This window comes from Varanus komodoensis, unplaced genomic scaffold (assembly GCF_004798865.1).
Source record: "Varanus komodoensis strain SLA01 unplaced genomic scaffold, ASM479886v1 scaffold4, whole genome shotgun sequence".
NCBI lineage: Eukaryota > Metazoa > Chordata > Lepidosauria > Squamata > Varanidae > Varanus > Varanus komodoensis.
The window spans coordinates 37,596,583-37,618,450 of NW_025335941.1; the positions used below are offsets into that span (position 1 = coordinate 37,596,583).

The 21,868-nt window shown below is 41.1% G+C and overlaps 1 protein-coding gene across 2 annotated transcripts; it reads right to left on the reverse strand.

The window, feature by feature from the left end:
- Positions 1 to 3,344: 3,344 nt before the first annotated feature.
- Positions 3,345 to 19,957, reverse strand: CD200R1 (CD200 receptor 1). 2 transcript variants are annotated; one of them, XM_044442689.1, is made up of 7 exons: positions 19,663 to 19,957; positions 16,172 to 16,258; positions 13,860 to 14,162; positions 12,386 to 12,634; positions 11,098 to 11,215; positions 10,621 to 10,678; positions 3,345 to 6,262 (listed from the first exon to the last, which is right to left on the reverse strand). In XM_044442689.1, the coding sequence occupies exons 1-7, from the start codon at positions 19,748 to 19,750 to the stop codon at positions 6,143 to 6,145; spliced, it is 1,023 nt and encodes a 340-aa protein (XP_044298624.1). In that variant the 5' UTR covers positions 19,751 to 19,957; the 3' UTR covers positions 3,345 to 6,142. The 2 variants fall into 2 exon arrangements, with proteins under 2 accessions (XP_044298624.1, XP_044298625.1); XM_044442690.1 differs by lacking the exon at positions 11,098 to 11,215 and having other exon boundaries at positions 6,186 to 6,262.
- Positions 19,958 to 21,868: the final 1,911 nt, after the last annotated feature.

Sequence of the window (21,868 nt, forward strand, 5' to 3'; positions counted from 1 at the left end):
AAATACAATAAAACTTTAAAACAGTAAAAACTCCCCGTCTACCCCCCCCGATACAAAATTCCACCCACCGACCTAGCTCCCCACCAGTCCAGCCCCGCACAGCCACAAACGGGCACAAATGGTGGCGACCGCCCTTTGGCCGCCGGCCACAGGCCGCATTTGGCAGGTTAACTTGCACAGGATTACACCTTCAGTGGGGTTAAAGGCATCTGCATTCAAGCTGAAAGGTGGAATGGAATAAGCAGACACACACATGTAACTGGTTCACATGCAACCGCCCAGTTTCAGGAGCAAGCATGCTGCCTGTGGCACCGTAGTTGCTTCCACTTTCACTCAACGACATAACATTTCCCCTCAAACTGGACCTTCTAGAATGTTTAGGGGTTAAACATGTCAGAGTTAACCCAACAAGAAACCACCTATTAAGTCTGGGTTTGGGCATCATGATAACCCATGTCTAGGGTGATTGTAGGTTGTTAATTGAAAGTGGAAGCAACAACCATAATGGAATCAGTGCACTTGCTTACTCCCATTCAGCCTGAGTGAGCAAGGGTTGTCAGCGAAGTGTGAACTGGCTGAGTGTTTGCTCATCCCTACAGCTCTCAAAGGCCCAGAATTTCACTGTAATGCTAATTAACGTGCCTTAATGAGCAGGACTGGGGGTGTAATTACACACTACATTTATAGCCATCTAATTGCTTCTGCACTGAATATTGACGGGGTGATTTAGGGCAGATAAGCTGCATGGGTATGTGCATAAATGTTTCTCCACCCTTTCCTCTTCCACTGCTTTCTACTCTAAATTACCTCTACCATTTGTTTACCCTTAGCTCCCTGTGAACAAAACACATTCTTGAAAACCTTGTGGGGGTGGTGGAAGTTGCACCTGGTTCAATTTATAGGAAAAAACAACAACAATCAAAATACAAATTTTGACAGACAAGGTGGAAAGACTAAGAGGGCTAAAAGAGTCCATGTATTTTTTATGCATTTATTGTTGCATTGATACTCCTCTTCCAAGGAGACCAAGGTAATATACATTATCTTCTTTCTCTCCATTTTATCCCCACAGCAACCCTTTGAGGTAGGCTAGGGTTAGGGCTAAGGTTCTTATGTATGCATCATTCTCAAATTAGTTATCCCCCCATAGCAAAACTCAGATTTTAGCTAAGCCTATGTGCTAAAAATATCCAAAACCTGAATCATAAACAGCTTTTTAAATATTCCCACATGTGGCTTTCCCTGAGTCAGCTGAGTAATGTGGCCTTAGTCAGGCCAAATATGATGACAATGCTGAGGAAAATACAGCTTCGTTCTTTTGGTCCATCAAAAATACATTTGTGAGGATGTAATCTCTAACTCACTGACTAAATGCAATCTGCATATAGGACATTTTGCCCACCTAAACTCCCTGCTGTTACTTCAGTCTGAAATTACTGTTCTTCATTTCCTGTTCTAAAATAGTTGAGGTGCTTACCAGTTTAAACAACAGCTGTGTCCAGCCACAAATATGGCTACTTTTCAGAGGTGAATGAAGTCATGTAGCAGTGCTAGAACAGCAGGAGGGCTCTTGTGGAATGGAATACACTGAATATATGTGAGGCAGAATTATTCTAGAATTCTCATATTTCTATTAAGTTCAATTTATTCAGGAAAATTCGTCATTGGAGATCTGTGAAGTGCTATTTTTCTGCTTGTTTTTGTTAAAATGTGGGGAAAGTTTTAAACAAAGTATTGCTGTCTGCCACAATGGGAACATCTGAAGATAGATGCATTGCAATAAGTGATAGTAGAATGTGCTCCCCAGAGAGGTTCGCTTGGCACCGAATTTATATTCTTTACCTTTTTATTCACCCAACATTTTAAGGTTCAAATAATTTTAATCTGGTTTTATTATATTTTCAATCGCATTTTATTATTGTATTTTTATTGTTTGTGCATTTATTGTTAATTTATATTGTAAGCCTTCCTGGGACAATTGGATTGTGTAGGATGGGATAAAAATATTCAATAAATAAATAAATAAATAAATTGCCATATACATATTCAGGCTAGTAGGAGGAAAGGGAGGCGTGACTTCCCCTCCTCCTTGGGCTGTTTTGTTTTTTTGCAGGGGGTGGTGGTACAAATTCCCCACTGTTGGTTTCTGTGGTTTGAAACTAATGCCACTAACTGAGAATGCTGATCATCTACTCTTCTGGAGCCCCCTTTCCTGACCTCTCCAATGGCAACTGTTCCAACAAAGAATCGACTGCAGCAATTTCATGGCAGAAATGTCTTCCTACCCTCAGAGGGCAAGATCTGGAATATCGTATGGCTCACTGGATGCTCTTTCAGGGATCAAAGGACCAGATTTAAGGGTCACTTCAGACATAGATATTACAATCAGAACTTCTGTTATGTGTCCATGCGTATATTATTTGCCCTAAGAACAAACACTGGGCTTCCATTGTTTCATGTCCAAGCTGACCTATGATTTTCTTCTTTACTTTCTGTGTATTCCCTTAATGTTTACCTTCAATTAGGGATCTGCTACTGTCACCCCCTATACCAGACTGGACATTCAGTGGGGCAGTCCGGTCTCTAAAATGTCAAGCCCATTCCTCTGCTTTGCTGTATACATACTTATTTTTCATTATACCAGAGTTTTATGATATTGTGCTGTGGACCCAGCCCTTCTCTAAGATCTGTCTCCGATAATGCCTCCAAATGGGGACAGGAAGAGACTCAGGTTATCACACTATTAGAATACTGCCTTGATGAGGACTTGGAACTGTAACAGTGTGGAGGCTCACTCTGCCAGATAATTATCCATCATCTACTTCCATTGCCACCATGAAATACAAAATCTTATTTACCTATTGCCATTATGTATGGGTGTCAGACAAAAAATCATTCATAAGATAGATACCAATATCTATCTGTTCTCTTTTTTTCTCTTAAGCAAAGAAATGTTTCCATGCATATCTATAGAGTTCCATGAGTATGCGAAAAAGAGCCAAGTCAAGTTGTCCAGGGATGGTGTGATTTCACAACATTGGGCCACTTCATTTGCTGTTGGATGAAATAATAAGCCCCATAAAAGTACAGCTAATAATTTCTCAAGTTTTCTTCACCAGACCACGTCTGAATCATTTCTACCAGAGGCATCCTGTGTGAGTTTTAAAAAACAAAAATATTCTGCATTTCTCTACTTCATTTCCCCTAATGTGTATAAATCCTTGTGTCCCTGTTCAGCTAAGGTCACACACCACAGTTGGCAAAATGCATTTATTTATTTATTTATTTATTTACTTACTTATTTATTTACTGGTTGAGTATTTGATTTCTAACCCACCCCATTAGCCACACAGCTCCTGGGCAGGTCACAACATTAAAACAATGTATAGTGATTTTGCAACAGCAAGGGTTTATAAACAAGTTCCAAAGCTGGGTTTTTAAGTAGTCTTATACACTCCTGCTTCCAAGAACTAGATGGAAACTTTAACTTATTAAAGTAGCAACACCAATTATTGTCCATCACAGGACCCACATATCCAGAGAATATGAGTATTCCTAAGAGTCAAAATACACTCTATGCTAATCATATGTAACATGGCTGAGGCATGTTTCCCACAAGGGTCAGTAAGTTTGGCCTCAATTTGTATGCGATCACCATGTTTTGACAGAGGTGAGTTAAGACTCCCCCTTATCCACCACTGGGGAGTGGTTTTTTGGGGGTTGGTGCCAACTGAGATCTTTAAAGACCCTCTTTTGGGTACAAAGGAGCAAATTGTGTGCTTGTGGGAAGAACATGGTTGTTCCAATCTGAATTGGGGCCATATGAAGTAAAAATAAAGACAAACCTCAGCTTTGCACTACATAGTGTAATGTGGTTCTAACCAGCACAGTCAAAGAAATGGCCATTTAGCAATAACCAATATCACTGCTCCTGAAAGCAGTGTTGAGTCTGTAGTTTAGTCTCCTTAGTTTTGTCTCCCAAGGTACCCTATATTCCTCATATTTCCCGCTTAAGTCAACTTACCCTGGGTAAACAATTCTGTTACTTTGTTGTACTTGACATTCAGCAGTTTAAGTGCCATCAGAGGAAACAGTGGTCTGAGGACAAACACTGTGATCCCTTTTAATTCTTTCAAATATTTCACTGGAAAGATTATTCAAATATAATTACACATTCTATATGATGGTGAGATCAAGATGTCCATGAGGATTCCCTAAGAATTAGAAATATCTGAAGACCAAGAACTGCAGATTTTTCAGGAAAAGCGGGCAAAGTATCTCCTACAATGTGATGGCACACAAAGTTGAAATGACATCTAGTAGCTTGTGACAATTTTGAGGATCTTACGAATCACCACTTACAAACATTCACGTCAGGGAATGTCTCCCTCTCTCTGGCTTTTGGCAGCTGCCAGCTGCTGCTACTAGCATCTGCCCCAGGCTCTCCTCTTCATCTTTTTTCTGGTCTAGCACTCCAAGCAGGGTCAGGCAACTGGTTACAGCCACCATCTAAATTTCCAACAATGCCACTGGCCTAATGATACTCTGGCAAACTCTGGGAAGTTAAAGGGTGGCTAGAAGACCTAACAGCCCAGCACAGCTTAGAGCATTGCCATGATGAACATAACACACAGAGACGTGCTTGAAAGAGGAGAAGGTCCACCAGAGGGCATTTTGTCCATAGCCTCCTCAGACCTGGAACTGGCTATGATTCATATCATTGCCCTAACTGAATCACTTCATTTTTTTCTTTGGATTCCAGGGCCCACTGTCATGAAACCTTTGCCTCAGGCAGCAGACTTGGAAGATCAGCAGATTGTATTCTCTGCCCCAGTCTGCTGTCCAGACGGCTGCCTTCGGCAACCATGCTTAACTGCATTTCTCTGCCCGCTGTTCGCTTCTTCCCAACACAGGGTGCTGCTGCATTTGTTGCAGAAGGAAAATGGGACTCTCCAAAGCACCTGCCTTTCAGTGGTTTAGTGCCTTTCTCTGAGGTACCCTGAAATTACCCTCTTATTCCAGGGAGCTCAGAACAGGATAAGGGTCCCATCCGCATGATTTTGTCCTTACAAGAAACCTCTTTGGTACATTAGAGTCTGAAAGAGAGCACAAGGGTCAAGGTCAGCCAGCCAACTCATGGCTAAGCAGTGATTTGAGCCTAAATCTTACCACTCCAGATCTGATAATCTGTTAACAGCACAATTTTCCCTCTCCCTTTCCCTGTCTGCCTTACCTTCCCTAAACCATAGAGTATAATCTGGAATTTAGGAATTAGTGATTATTCTGCAGTGGGTGGTCCCATTGCTTATCTTACACTCAGGTCTGGCAGCCACAACTAAATCAGTTCTTGCACTTCCTGATAGAATACCTTAAAATGCTGTCAACACATCTGGTAAATAATGAAACTCTCTTCTGTTTCAATAACCTTCTTTCAGAGTTGCTAGTCTGAAAACACTTCTCAGTTCAGCCTGTACTTCATGGTGCCCTGCCTGTATTAGGCAGAATGGCAGTAGCAGTATTTGTTTGTTGCATTTATATCCCACCTTTTCCTCCAAATAGCCCAAGACAGTGTACGTGACCCTCCTTCTCTTCAGCATGTTATGCTCACAAAAATGCTGCGAGGCAGGTTAGACTGAGAGTCAATGACTGGTCCACAGTCATCTAGTGAGCTTCACAGTGGCACTCTGGCCACTACATCCCACTGCTCTTTTAGTTTTTGAACGAGCTTTTCTCATGGCTTTTAAAACAGCACCCAAAATGGCAAGGCTGAGAAAATAGCAGCTGGGTATCCTCAGTCCAAGTCGGAAAAAGAAGGTTCATGATGCAGAAGAACATACTAAGGCTCAGTCATATATGACTCATATCACAGTTCCTGGAAAATTCTGTGGAGCATGCAGAAAACTGCAGACTTGCTCTGTTGTGTCCCTTCTCACTCAGACAATCAACTCTGGCTTTTCAGCTAATGACTGTGGTGAGACATTGTCAGGCATCAGGCAGTAGAACATGTGACAAGGTTAGAGAAGGCCCATTGTTATCCATGTTCAGTGAGATAGTCACTTTAAAGTAATATCATTCATCTTTCACTGTTATGGCTTGTTTTTCACCTCCATGTTCCCACGCAAGATGCAAGTCTGGTGGTGTTTCAGGTTGAAGGCAAGAACCCTGGTGGAAAGCATTCACCCCTCTGTGAGAAGTCATGTGCTTTGTCATAGATTATATTTTCCACTTGCACAAAGGTGGCATACGGCTCTACCTCCTCCTCCTATAAAACAAAGGCATAACCTTTGAGAAGGAAAGATTGGTCATCTTCTGAATAAATTGTTCAACAATAAGTAAATTAAGTGGAAGAAGCATCCACAGTCCCTTTCATGATATGTACTTGGGAGATGTTTCAATTTACCCTTACAAGAAATCATGTGATAAGGCTGCTTTTAAGTTACAGGATTTTTACAAAATGGAACACACTGGTATATCAAATTAAAGTATTTCATATAATTAGCTTTTGAATCACTTTTTAAAATAACATATAGGTGGCATTCAGACCTGTGTATCTACACATTTTGACACAATTTAGAAATGAAATCAGAGTGATTCTTGGCTCCCAGCTTCTAGTCACAAACAAATGCCTATATTTCTAATCTCATGAAATTAAAGATGCACTGAAGAGTTGTCAAGAATGAGGTGTTTCTTTTCTGCTTTGTAGATGAAGTTTTTAATCTCCTACTCTAGGCAGACTATATTAACCTGTGTACAGGTTCCTCAGATGACTTTGAAATCCTTCAATTTCATTTCCGTGTTTTCACAGCACCCCTGCCTTTTTTTTGGTATTGGAAGAATGAGCATCATTTAATTGTGATTTCCACTAGTGTGTTTGCACTATTCCACTGTAGCACAATGCCACATAGCAAATACCAGGAAAGGACAGGTTCTTTGTGAAGTGCTTTGATCTCAATTCTGTTATTAAAGCAAAAGTAGATATCATGATCAACAGCCTTACATAGAAAATATCATCTTTTAAAGCTGATGATTAAAGTTTTTACTGTTGTTGTTTCTAATGTTTTAATGATGGTTTATCATTTTCATGTTTTTTATGTAGCTGTTCTTCTCATTCTGTTGTATAATGGCTTGTTGTTGTTGTTGTTTTCATTTGCTTATGGAAAGGCAGTGCAAAAATACTGTAACTAAATATATACATGCATACATACTCTTTTTTGCTTTTCCATGTGCTGACATCCTGTATGGTGTCCCAATGCTTTGCAGTTGTTGTTGTTGTTGTTGTTAGTCGCGAAGTCATGTCCAGCCCATCGTGACCCCATGGACAACCTTCCTCCAGGCCTTCCTGTCCTCCACCATCCCCCAGAGTCCACTTAAGCTCACACTGACTGCTTCAGTGACTCCATCTAGCCACCTCATTCTCTGCTGTCCCCTTCTTCTTTTGCCATCTGTTGTTCCCAGCATTAGGCTCTTCTCCAGGGAGTCCTTCCTTCTCATTAGGTGACCAAAGTATTTGAGTTTCATCTTCAGGATCTGGCCTTCTAAAGAGCAGTCAGGGTTGACCTCCTCTAGGACTGACCGGTTGGATCACCTTGTGGTCCAAGGAACTCACAGGAGTCTCCTCCAGCACCACAGTTCAAAGCCCCCAATTCTTCAGCGCTCAGACTTCCTTATGGTCCAACTTTCACAGCCATACATTGCAACTGGGAAAACCATAGCCTTGACTATACGCACTTTTGTCGGCAGGGTGATATCTCTGCTTGTTAGTATGCTGTCTAGATTTGCCATAGCTTTCCTCCCAAGGAGCAAGCGTCTTTTAATTTCTTGGCTGCAGTCCCTGTCTGCAGTGATCTTGGAGCCCAGGAAAATAAAATCTGTCACTACCTCCATTTCTTCCCCATCTATTTGCCAGAAAGTGAGAGGACCAGATGCCATGATCTTCGTTTTCTTAACATTAAGAAAATGTTAAAAAGTTTCAAGCCAACTTCTGCACTTTCCTCCTTCACCCGCATCAAGAGGCTCTTTAGATTCTCTTCACTTTCTGCCAATAGAAAGGTATCATCTGCATATCTGAGGTTGTTGATATTTCTCCCAGCAATCTTAATTCCAACTGGTGATTCATCTAGCCCCGCCTTTCTCATGATGTGTTCTGCATATAAGTTAAATAGGCAGGGCAACAGTATACAGCCTTGCCGAACTCCTTTCTCAATTTTGAACCAATCAGTGGTTCCGTGTCCAGTTCTCACTGTTGCTTCTTGACCCGCATATAGGTTTCTCAAGAGACAAATAAGATGGTCTGCTACTCCCATCTCTTTAAGAACTTGCCACAATTTGTTGTGATCCACACAATCAAAGGCTTTAGCATAGTCAATGAAGCAGAAGTAGATGTTATTCTGGAACTCCCTAGCTTTCTCCATGATCCAGCGTATGTTGGCAATTTGATCTCTAGTTCCTCTCCCTCTTTGAAATCCTGCCTGTACTTCTGGTAGTTCTCGGTCCACATACTGCTGGAGCCTAGCTTGTAGGATTTTGAGCATCACTTTGCTAACATGTGGAATGAGTGCAATGGTGCAGTAGTTTGAACATTCCTTGGCATTGCCCTTCTTTGGGATGGGAATGTAAACTGACCTTTTCCAATCCTGTGGCCAGTGTTGAGTTTTCCAAATTTGCTGGCATATTGAGTGTAGCACTTTTACTGCATTGTCTTTTAAGATTTTGAATAGCTCAGCTGGAATACTGTCACCTCCACTAGCTTTGTTGTTGCCCAGACTTCCTAAGGCCCATTTGACTTCACATTCCAGGATGTCTGACTCGAGGTCAGTGACCACCCCATCATGGTTATCAGGGACAGTAAGCTCTTTCTTGTATAGTTCTTCTGTGCAATCTTGCCACCTCTTCTTAATCTCTCCTGCCTCTGTTAGGTCCCTGCCATTTTGGTCCTTTATCATGCCCATCTTTGCATGAAATGTTCCCTTCATATCTCCAATTTTCTTGAAGAGATCTTTGGTCCTCCCTATTCTATTGTTTTCTTCTATTTCTTTGCACTGTTCATTTAAGAAGGCATTCTTATCTCTTCTAGCTATTCTCTGGAATTCTGCATTCAGTTGGGTGTATCTTTCTCTTTCTCCCTTGCCTTTTGCTTCTCTTCTTTCCTCAGCTATTTGTAAAGCCTCCTCAGACAGCCATTTTGCTTTCTTGAATTTCTTTTTCTTTGGGATGGTTTTAGTTGCTACCTCTTGTACAATGTCGCGAACCTCCGTCCAGAGTTCTTCAGGCACTCTATCATTTCTAATTCCTTAAATCTATTTGTCACCTCTACCGTATATTCATCAGGGATATGATTTAGGTCATACCTGAGTGGCCTAGTGCTTTTCCCTACTTTCTTCAATTTAAGCCTAAATTTTGCAACAAGCAGCTCATGATCTGAGCCATAGTCAGCTCCTAGTCTAGTTTTTACTGACTGTATAGAGCTTCCCCATCTTTGGCTGCAGAGCACATAGTCAATATGATTTCTGTGTTGACCGTCTGGTGATGTCCATGTGTAGAGTCGTCTCTTGGGTTGTTGGAAAAGAGTGTTTGCTATGACCATTGTATTCTCTTGACAAAATCTACCAGCCTGTGCCCTGCTTCGTTTTGTACTCCAAGGCCAAACTTGCCTGTTATTCCAGTTATCTTTTGGCTTCCTACTTTAGCATTCCAATCCCCCATGATGATAAGGACATCATTTTTGGGTGTTAATTCTAGAAGGTGCTGTAGGCCTTCATAGAACTGGTCAACTTCAGCCTCTTCAGCACCAGTGGTTGGGCACAGGCTTGAACCACTGTGATGTTGAATGGTTTGTCTTGGATTCAAACTGAGATCATTCTGCCATTTTGGAGATTGTATCTCAGTACTGCTTTTCCCACTCTTTTATTGACTATGAAGGCTACTCCATTTCTTCTGAGGGATTCTTGCCTGCAGTAGTATACCTGATGGTCATCTGCATTAACTTCACCCATTCCTGTCCATTTTAGTTCGCTGATTCCTAAGATGTCAATGTTCAGTCTTGTCATCAATTGTTTGACCATATCCAGCTTGCTTTGATTCATGGATCTTACATTTCAGGTTCCTATGGAGTATAGATCTTTGCAGCATCGGATTTTCCTTTCACCACCAGATACATCTGCAACTGAGTGTCCTTTTGGCTTTGACCCAGTCGCTTCATTCTTTCTGGCGCTACTAGTACTAGCCCTCCGCTCTTCCCCAGTAGCATATTGGACACCTTCTGACCTGAGGAGCTCATCTTCCGGCGTCATATCTGGGTTTTTCATGGCAAAGATACTGGAGTGGTTTGCCATTTCCTTCTCCAGTGGATCACATTTTGTCAGAGCTCTCTGCTATGATCTGTCCATTTTGGGTGGCCCTGCACGGCATAGCTCATAGCTTCATTGAGCTACGCAAGCCCCTTCGCCACGACAAGGCAGTGATCCATGAAGGAGGCTTTGCAGTAGACAGTATGATTGTAAGCAACCTTAGCATAGTTAGCAGCCAACAGATGGCTACAGAAGTGTGTCCTTTTTAATGCAAAAAGGAGGAGGAAGAAAAGCAAAGCAAAGCAGGTATGAGAGCAGAGATCCTTGATCTTACCTGAATGATTTCTCCTGAAATAGCTTCAGGGCTTTCAGATATGGTGGCTTCTGGTTGTCTGATGTAACAGGGGAAGGAAAGAGGATTCAATCAAATCCCATCATCTAGAGATGTAATTTCATTTGTAATTTTAAATCTAGTGGGCTTTTATATCAAGTTATTCACTAAAGCCTCCTTTCGAATCTTACAATCTGATAGCATCAGATGTACAGGTTCCAGTGCTGATATGAAGAGATAATTCATCCTTTCACCCAGGGTGCAGGGGCCTAACCTTGGCTCCAGTAGGAGCACTGCTTTGCCAGAACTGTGTTTCTGATTTTGCTTGGCACAATAAGAGCCCCTTTCCATCCCCAGAAGCAAAACTGCTGCATTAAGAAGATACTGTTGTTTCTCCGTAGTGCACTGAGCCTTAATAGCATCTGATCAGTTGTACAGAGCTGTGAAACTTGGCTTATGTTAGGACTTTGCCATACATACCTTCCATGGAAGAGCTTCCAGGAGTAGATGAAAAGTAAAAGGACAAGTATTCCCAAGAGCCCTGTGAGGCTGCTATACAGAATTTTCATTGTATAATTTCTTTCTCCAGTGTATTTGCCTGAGGATTCGTAAAGTGCCAGAAATGCCAGTTAGGAGAGATTTTGATAACTGTAGACTATCATCTTGCACTTGCTTATGGGGGAACAACTACACTGAACTCAACAGGGCTTACTTCTGAGAAGATATATATTGTTCTGCACTGTTGATGGATTTTATTGATAAACAAGTCAACAAAAGATAGGTTAGAATAGATTCGGGAGTACTCCTGTGCAAGCCCTCTTCCCTGATGAAAAAGAACATTTAGATTTTGCCTTCAGCTCTGTACACAAAGCTAGGGGGTATTTTGCTATTCATTGTGAAATGATTATGGATTTCCTTTTAGCTACAAGCAGCACTTGGAACCACTAAAGGTCCTTTGGCATGAGGCTTCCTTGTAAACTATACACCCCTTTCCTTTACTCACTAGCAAGGGCTATTCCCAGCAGAATCTTTCCCTTTTTGGTAGTTCTCTGAAAATTATTTCCAGAGGAATGGATCTAAGGAATATTAGAAAAGCTGCATCAGCAGCATATGGCAGCATTCCAACAACCTACCCAAGGATCTTTAAAACTGATATACATGTCCAGTGTTAACCTAAAATTTCCCATGCAGATTTTTCCATAGGAATATTTCTAAAACTCTATGGCATGATACAAGATCTGGTCCTTAGACAGAAAAAGAAACTCCCATATGAGTTTGGAAGAGATTTCATTCTTTATATATATCTAGTCCAAACATAAAATAGTTGCCCCCAACCCAAGATTCATGCAGCACATCACCAGTAGAATCATCTGTATCCATTGCAAAATAAGCATGACTACTGATTGATTGCATTTTGTTTTTTGCACTTTTCTAGATCAATATCCTTCTGAAGCAGCATGCATTAAGAACATTAATAAAAAAAATACTAAAAGCCTTTGCTGGTCAGTTTTTGAGCTTAAAAAAAGTATTCAACATAACTTACAGAAAATAGTTAAAAAACAAGGTGGAACATATGTAGCATTTGATCTAAATCAGTGGCACATAAACAAAGGATGTACTATAGAGACAGCAACATAAAGTCAAGCCATTCATCAAGATTTAATATAGGCTGTAAATGTGGGGGGGGGGGGGAGAGGCAGGTCTCCAGCTGACAGCAACCTGCATGCAAATAAGTTGTCACAGAGAAGAGAACTCTAATTAGTGTTACCAAATGAGATCTTTAATACACGGGATTCATTCCAAGCAGGATGGAATATGGAGCAAGAGACTTCATCCTCTGAAGTACTGGTATAATGGTATCTACTGGTAACTGTATACATGTCATTAAGAAATGTTTCCTCCACATTAGCAGAATGTCCTGGTGGGTCCCATGAGATTGTTGCAGCTGGTTTACTTGCAGCTGCTTTGCACACAGCAGTCTTGTTGATGCTATGAGTCAGAGATACCTTAGGAGGCACTGAAAGGAAATTTTAAAAGAGGAGAAAAGTCAGTTAAATTTACCTGTTGCACTGGGATGCATTTTGAGGATATAAATAAAGTTAGGAATAAAGGTGACCTTTAAAAGGTAAGTAAACACATTACCTTGCCTGCCAGCATTTGAAAATACGGAGCGTATACTCAACCTCCTCGGTTACCCTTCACCACTTGAACTAGAACCACCTAGTCATTAAGTCACGTGTTGAAATATACACATTCATTCAGAATGCTGAGTTGATTTCACCCCACAACCATCCAGAGCCCCTCTTGGAAGAAGGGTGGCCTTATTGGTACCCATCCCTAGAAATGCCTGAGAACTGGGGAGCCCAGGAGAGGTCCCAGTGTGAAATGATAGTGTGAAAACCAGGGCCAGCCCTGTTCTACAGGGCACAGCAGTCACCTTGGGACAGGCAGCAAGGTTGGAGGAAAGGCCTGTGTGCCATGAGGCCTGCTCTGTTCCGCCTAAGTTAGCCCTCTGCTTTTGGGAGCAGTGGAGGATACCCTGCCAGTCCAGCAGCTTCTGCACATACAAAGAAAGGGAGAGGGGGTGCCAATGGCAACCTCTGTTCCACCTGACAAAGACCTTCCAAACACCCAAGTTCTGTGAAACAAATGCTGCTGCTAGTGGAGGGGCTCCCAAATAGGTACCGTCCTGAGGTGCCACTGAATAGCAATAATGACAACCCCATGAAAAATAATTTACAGCATCAATATTTTAGTTTGGTTGAAGGGTATAGGGTTAGGATGGAAAAGGCTTGGGGGTTCCATCGCTGTCATGCAAACACACACACTATGTTTGGAGGCTACCTTTTCAAAAGCCTATCACTCGAGTCTCCTGGCTTCCTAAAGTTCTTCTATGAAAAGCATTTCCTTTAAGGAGATGTATTCTCTTAGCTTGGCACCTATTCCCCAAATCAAGGAACAGTGCCTTTTACAGTATAGTGTTCCCTTTTAATGTAGTAAAGAATGTAGTACAGAGGAACCTTGGCGATCGCCTTAGGGCTCCTGATCTAGATTCAGGCCCTATTGTGTAGGCTTTTCAATTCTGGATTAGGGTGTCTGCATCTATTCTAGAGTTAAAATGGGATGAGAGGGTAGAGATGCAGCTCTGGTTTGCATGGTGATGTGTGTGTCATGATGCTGAGTTTAGGTAATGTGTGAAGTGAATGATTCAATGATATGCAATAGTACATGGATTTTCTTACCTAATATGGATAGAAAAGTTTCATAGCTGAAAGTTCCATTGATGGTCACAACAGAACATTTATATGTTCCCTCACTGAAGAGCTGTGGTGATTGTATACGAAGATCAGGTCGTTGATCTGGTCTTGACAACCAGTTCATGTTCTCCGTGCAGTTTCTTTCAGTTGTATCATTCTTACTCATGTATGATATATGGCAATTTGTTCCATTCTTTAATTCTATATTCCATACAATGAGGTCATAACTTTCTGGAGGACAGTTCAATACAGCTTCAGTACCAATTACTGCACATATATGTGATTTATCTGGAATGACAGAGAAAGAAATCAGTTGCTACAGGTAGGAGCATGTTCCATGCAAAAGAGGGTATTTTTAAAAGTAGCAGCTTCCTAGCCATGCAGCTTTAAACATTTCCTGTTACAATCCAAAATGATTCGTAGAAAATATGATTACTACCAGATTATGAAGAAATCACCACAAAATTATTTATTTATTTTATTAAAAGCTTTTGTATGCCATCAGGCTTGTGAAAGTGTCATTGCCTAACATTTCCAAGGAACAGTTGCACAATATTTTTCTTCAGAAGCTAAGATGCCTCAGAACTGTGTAAACAATGCTGATAACCTCTGCTACATTTCTGGTGAGATTACATTTGCATCTCAAAAGTGCAGTATGACAGCAGTGGTAAAAAAGGCATACCACCTATATTTTGGACGCAAATTAGGGGAGCAGGACAAGAGTTGGCCCCCTCATTATTGTTGCATTACATGTGTAACTTATCTGCATCATTGGCTAAACCGGAAGAAAAAGTTCATGCCTTTTGCAGTCCCAATGGTATGGAAGGGACCCACCAATCATAGTAGTGACTGCTATTTTTGCATGGTTACCCCAACAGAAAAAGGGATCTCAAGAAAGAAGAAGTGGAACATGGAATATCCAAACATTCTATCCTCACTGTGTCCTGTACCCCATGGTGAGGACTTGCCAATTCCCGATCCACCAGAATCTTACTCTCTAGACTCAGATGATGATAAAGACAATGAGCTTGTCAGTATTTCATGCAAAAAGCATGAAAATGTTACACAAAAAGCCAATAAATGAATGGAAAGTTATGTTATTGGTATCAATAAAAGATAAATTTATAATGATTGGTGTGGCACCATTCTCATTGCTATATCTTATTTTGCAGAAAAGTTATGGAGCAATCCCGCATCCCCCTCATTATTTTGAATTATTTTGATGCACTTTTGACCTGCAGCTGTGTCTTTGAAACTGGAGCCAATTAATACTCAGGACTTAATTTTCCTTTATTAGTGACCCAATTCTGGTAACATTTTGTTACTTTCATTTCCAAGACTTTCTCCTTGTAGACCAGTGATATAGGTATTATGTGTAGAGAGAGTTATAGCTGCAGATATTGATTTTTGTTATGCAACTTCATATTGCTGTAAGTGGCAGACCATGGTTAGTTTTTTAAATGCATGTGGGGGTGACAATAAAATGCCTGGCATTATGAACCAAAATTCAGTTTAAAAAATAAATAAATATTCATATTCACCAACAATAAAGAAAAGTACTAAACAAACTAAACAAAATCAAATATTTTGTTATATTATAACTTATAAAATATTATTAAAATCCCTCTAAAGAGTACATTAAGAAGCAGCAAATGAATAGGTGCCTAAGAGAGTAAAACTTTCTTCATCTGGTACCTTGAAATCAAACAGAGGCCAAGATTCCAGCCCACATTCCCCATCTGAAGTATCAAGGCCAGTCAGACTGACAACAGAATCTTACTTCAACCCCTTCAACCTAGGGAAGCAGGCTAGGTTAGCCATGCAGGGCAAGGTGCATCGTCCACACAGGTCTATTCTCTAATACCTCATCATCACCCCTGCCATATTCCCCACCAGCTGCGGCCTGAGGCAGCCACTTCACTGTGCCTTATGGAAGCCAGCTCTGCCTCCGAAGGCAAGGGTCCTAGGGCAGAGCCTCTGAAACTCAGCTTAAGACAGGTTACTATGAACTTGAAGAGGAGAAAGGGGTGAACCTTGCACATTTATTCATTTTTTTCTGAATCCACTGTACATGATATGATATAGGAAGTGTGTTCCCATACCAGGTACTAGGTACATATATACAATTTTAATCCAATTTATATATGGTAGCCATTAGTTTCTCTGAGCCCTAGTTCTACCTGTTTGCAAAACATTAAAGATCCCATTCTGTGCTGCATGAAGGAAAGACCTGGACGGATGTGAACAGCACTTTTATCTGTTCTGCTGTATTAATAAATAGGCTTGTGAAATCTTACCTTCTGCCAGCTGAGATGTAGCCTTATCCCCCACCAGTGGTGTGACTGCATTGTTATTCTGAATGGCCTTTCTTGATAGGGATGACCCTAAGAAGAATCATAACACAAAAGCATACAGTGAGGACCACTACATTTACAACTTGTTGTTTTCATCACTAAAGTTCAAGTCAGTGCTAAGAAAAGTGCTTGAACACGGGCATAAGACCCAAGTATATATTAAACGAGGCACAGAGTCCAGATGTATTAATGAAAATGACTCTGCATACCTATCCCCAACAGAAGACTCAAATGCTGGAGCAGCTTCCAACTTTGTTCAAATAACTTTTTTGGAAATGCATTATTTTGTGGTTGTGTGTAGTAATATGGAGCCAGCATGGCACAGCAGGTTGTATGGGGTTCCCAGTGTGTCACCCATGGGGACCTTCAGTGACGTCTGTTAAGTTCTCCATTCTTTGTCCTCCTCAAAAATGTATTTTTAATTAAAAACTTGAAAAATGTTAGGCACCAGGTTATCTTTCCTACCAGCCACTGCAGCGGGCAGAAAGAGAAGGAAAGGCTCCTTCCTGGCCCCATCCCATCTTCGTCCATCTATATATACCTTTCCTGATTGCTTGTGCTCTGTCAAACCCTCTTTGCTCACTCTTTCTTCTCCATCCCTAGCTTTCTCCTTTCTCCCCATTCTAGCCCCACAGCTGGTTCTTTCTCTCCCTCTCATCCCTTTATCTTGCTGTTTCTTGCCCGTCCTAATCTCTAGCCTTGTTCTTACCCTCTTCTCTAGCTCTTTGCCTTACCATATTCCCCTTATTATCAATCTTTAGGTCATGCTCCTTCTCTCATCCCTACTTCTTTTGACTAGCTAGGCCCCATGGAGCCATTTTGTGGTGGTTTCCACAGCAGTATCTCAAATTCCTAAATGTGCTTGGTCCAAAAAGAAGACTAGGGCCTCTTGGGGAGGGCTGTTGGATTAAAACTGGGAGGAGGGGCAGCATCCCCACTCAGCCATGAAGCCATGAGCTGAGATGAGTCTGTCATCATCTCTGAGTCTAACCTACCTTGCAAAGTTGTTGTGAAGATAATACAGATAGATGAGAACAATGCATGCCACCCAGAGCTCCTTAGAGTAAGGATGGGATATAAATATAACAAATCAACAAATAAATGTGATTCATAAAGACTCCACCAGTGTCTCTGAAATTATCATGAACAATAAACTACACATTACAAGTAAATAAACAAAATGTACCCTTTATTGGCTTACAATGCCATTTGAGGATGAGGCATTCGGGCAGAGAAACAGTGATACGTATATATATGTGAAAGTGCTTAATGAGAGCAAACGTACATTTGAAACCCCATGAGAGGGAAACCTGTACAGAAGGTGATTTGAAACAAAGAAGTAGTGAATAGGGGAAAGTTTAGTCATCTCTGCTTCCCACTGTTTTTCAACTACTAGTCACAGCTTTTCTGGAAAAAAATTAAAAAGAGCTACTGGGCTATTGTTACTTGAGTTTACATGTAATGAGTAGTTTGACCTAAGAAGTCTAACTGAAAAGATAAAGCCAGTTTCATTTCTTGTCAGAACAAATTGGGTAATCCAGCTCCATACATGGCATATGTACATGACATACATGAATTTTACCTACTAGCATAAGCCCAAGGTAATTTTTTCATTCACTTATGAATGTTTGGACTCATACCAATATTGTACCTCACCATCTCCTTGGGAAATACATTTTAAGCAGTTTCCCAAAATGTTGGCTTATTGGCTCAACACAACTTAGAGTACCATAGAAATCATGCCTTATTTAGCAACCCTCCATTAGTGTTTGGTTGCCATTTTCTTCCCCTTGAAGTGGTCGGTCAAAATTTAATTATGCCTCCCCATCACAGAGAGCTGAAAAAGGTGGAATAAGAACATTCAGAAAAACCTGGATTTGTTCTGCCATTGTGCTATCAATAACTTTCTTTTAAAAGGGTTGCTTAGAAAGTGGTTTGACACTATAAATCTGTTCCTAGACAGTGATGGTGTTTTTGACAAGACATCTGATCACCACCTCTTTATAGAAGAAGAAGAAGGAAGGGAGTGGGGAGTAGGCAAGTGACCTGTACAGAATCAGACCAAAACAACTCAACAACAACTCTTCCAGCCTTTTGCAACTTTCTCTACTAGCCATGATACATAATGATCACATGTGATACTTCAATTGGTTCAAAATAGAGCTGCCAGGCTGCTGACGGGGACTGGGCGTTATGTTCACATGACTCCAGTCCTCCGTCAGCTTCACTGGCTTCCCATTGAAGTCCGGGCCCAATTCAAGGTGTTGGTGATGACCTATAAAGCTCTAAATGGCCTGGGTCCTGGTTACCTGAAGGAGCGCTTACGTCCATACATGCCCGGCCGCCCCTTGAGATCTGTGGGAGAGGCCCTTCTCCGGGAACCCTCCGTGAAGGAAATTAGGAGGGTGAGTACTTGGAGGAGGGCTTTCTCTGCGGTGGCGCCCAATCTATGGAATGCACTCCCCAGAGAGGTCCGCCTGGTGCTGTCGTTATTTGTTTTTCGGCGCCAGGCAAAGACCTTTTTATTCAAATGTCATTTTAATTGTTAATAGTATTTATTCATTTTATTCTTTGGCCAGGGCGACTTAATTTATACTGTTAATTTATATTATTGTATGGAAGTTTATTTATGGATGTGAGCCGCCCCGAGGCTTTGGCGAATGGGGCGGCATAGAAGTCTCCTAAATAAATAAATAAATAAAATAATAAATGTGGTGGCCATTCTAAATCAGTCATTTGGAATTACTGAGAATTGCAATTGCTGGCTGAAGTTGTGCAAACAAAAGCAAAAGGCATTAACCACAGAATCATGTGTGGTATGTAGGATCCTAAGAAATAGTTTTAAAAGAAAGAAAGAGAGATTCTACCTTCTGTATGGAAGGTGAAAAGCTTGAAAACACTTTCCCTAAAAGCTGCATAGAAGCTTTGCTTCAGTAAAGGTTGCTGGGGAGACTGAAATGCAAGAAGACCGTGATCCTCAGCCTTCTTACCTTCAGTCTGTTTTCCTGGCATTTATGAATTACTAGTCCATGTCCCCTATCCCTTCAGCATGAAGAATCCTGTCTCTCCAAAATTCCACATGATACAAAACCCACTTTCTGAAATTGGAACAATTCTGAATTCTGACATATATTTGTATAAATAAAGCAAGCCCCACTACAGTAGGAATTTAGAAACTGGCCAACTCCCAGCTGCTATAATCCTTTTTTCTCTGTGTTGAAAAAACTCTGGTACACTAAATACATGTTCCGTATCCAAATACATCTAAGCTATAGGCCTAAAAGATTATAGGCAGATGGTGAAGGTGAGGTCCACATGTCACCTGTTCTCAACAACCTTTGCAACATATCTTTTCATGGGAATGAAACTGAAAGGCACAGGTGTTACAAGAAAGGCAACATAAGACAACATCTTGCACAAAAAGTTGGACTTACCCGTTGTTACCATGGCCACTGTGATAGTAAGCAAGCTACAGGCACCCCAGTTCTTCATAACAAAATTAACACCAGATTTTGCTTCCATGGCTCACAGAATTCTCTTACCACCACATCCATTCTCTTGTACGTCTATCCACAGTTACAGAGAGCACCATCCTGTGAATGTTTCATTCCAATGGGCATTCCTGCTTTCTTCTCCACTTCATTAGCTTTCTATAGCAGTTCTGGTCTGTTCCTCGCTGATTAACTCTTTTGGGTTAGGGTGGTTCTTTCTTTTGCGCTGTCACTGTTGGGGCTTCCTGTGCTTTCTGTCAAAAATGATAATTGAGGAAACATATCGAGCTTCTTTTATTATTGGTTCTCTCAACAAAACTGCTAGCTTTGCAAAGATAAGCCCCGGCAGAGAAGAAAAGAATATAAATAGAACTGGTTCACTGAGTCCAGGCTTAGTGTTAAAGGGGAGTTTATTTCACAGGTGAATGTTACTTAATGCATAAAGGTATGCATTTCATAAAAAAAAAGAATATATTTATAGCCTGAAATCTGTGGTGATTCCAATAGTTTTCTCTTTTTATGCCTCTTACATCATTTTGCATGAAGCAAAAAACCATAGCTAAACTACAATTGATTTGACTGGCACTAGCACTAAAGAGGGGCATTCTGAGGAGAGAGGTAAGCAGGACACCACCAGCAGCATTCACATTGCTTTTAGTGGGCGTTCAACATTTAGAACTTGTTCACACAGAGGAAAACATTGATTTCAGTTCCAATGAAATGACTCAATGTTATGATAAATGGTAGATGTTATAAAATGTTTAAGGTGCAATTACACTAGGCATTTTATCAGAATTGTACTGCCTGACTCACCAGTGTGTCACATGATACTCATCCTAACCTGTTTACCTGGCTCTATTTCTGTGAAAATATCTCGGATTTCTTCAGACCTACGAGACCATGGCTTCCTTATGTGTTGTGGTTCCTTATGGCTTCCCATATACGAGTGTTCCTAGCTTGAGGTACTGTTGTGGGACCTGGAGGACTGGTTTCAATTGGGGATAGGCTGTGGTGGGAGGCAGATGAAGTGTCATATTTTGGCTTTAGCAAATGTCAGCAACACAGAGATCCTCCAGCTATTTTCCAGCCTCCCTTGCCCTCCCCACAATGGCTTTTGTCTCTTTGTCTTACAAATGCCCCCTCACTTCTCCTTTGAAAAATAACATCTCGAGGGTCCTTTTAAGCTTTCTCAATTGTCACCTTTGTCCTCTTGCTCAAAAAATAACTAGCTGACATAGAAACATAAAAACATAGAAACAGAGCAAGTCAGAAGGGGTGTCTCAGGACATCTAGTCTGACCCATAGCTCCAGCCAGCCCCGCTCATGACTACTCAGAAGTAAACCAGATTATCTTCATTGGCTGACAAATCATATTGACTTCAATGGAGCTATCTCATGGGAAAACATGCAGGTGAGGGAACTGCATTTCTTGCTCTGGGTAGAGGGGAATGAGGCTGCTGGTCCCATGAGGGCTGGAGTGGGTGGGTGGGGGGACAGGAGCAAGCAGCAGCATACTTTCTCCTACTACATCATATTTTGTAAGGGACTAAGAGATTTCAATTATTATTATTCCCCTCTTTAAATCTCCCTTTGGATAGTTAATTGAGCTAAAAATGAACACAAAAATCAAGAAAGCTTAAAGGGCCATTTCCCTGCACACCTCTCTTTTCTAAAAACTCTGACTTCTCTGCAGTTGCACCCCAATAGTGATAAATGTGTTTTGCATAAATACTGCGGCAGTGTTCTCTTATAAATGGAAGGAACTCTGGTGTAGGCCTTTCCTGGACATTAGTTTTACAGTGCTTGCTATAATATACTATGTTATACCTAATGCATCTGGTTATTGCCTGTTCCCAAGATCTTTAAGTAAATTTTTATATGATGAGACAGTGATCATTTTATCTCAAAGGAGTAAGTATGCAAAGCACTAGCCAGACCTTCACTTGTTAACTGCTTATAATACTTATATTCAGAAAGATAATATAGTTAGTATCAAGTGTACATGGAGGACGGCAGACCACCCTGGCTGCAGCAAAAGTGTTAGTTGCTGCTTTTACCGTAGAATGCCAATTTCAACAGCAGTTTGGCTCTTTGCAACTAAGAGCTAATCCCAAGCTATATGTCAAGTTTTTTCTTGCTTACATGTGCT

Bases quoted from the DNA above. Each gene is read 5' to 3' on its own strand.
- CD200R1 (XM_044442689.1), bottom strand. From the start codon at position 19,750: ATGGAAGCAAAATCTGGTGTTAATTTTGTTATGAAGAACTGGGGTGCC. The intron at 14,163-16,171 runs GTAAGATTTCAC...CTGTCATTCCAG, and splicing joins TACATCTCAGCTGGCAGAAG to ATAAATCACATATATGTGCA. The intron at 6,263-10,620 runs GTAAGATCAAGG...TTTGTTTTATAG, and splicing joins TTTCAGGAGAAATCATTCAG to GAGGAGGAGGTAGAGCCGTA.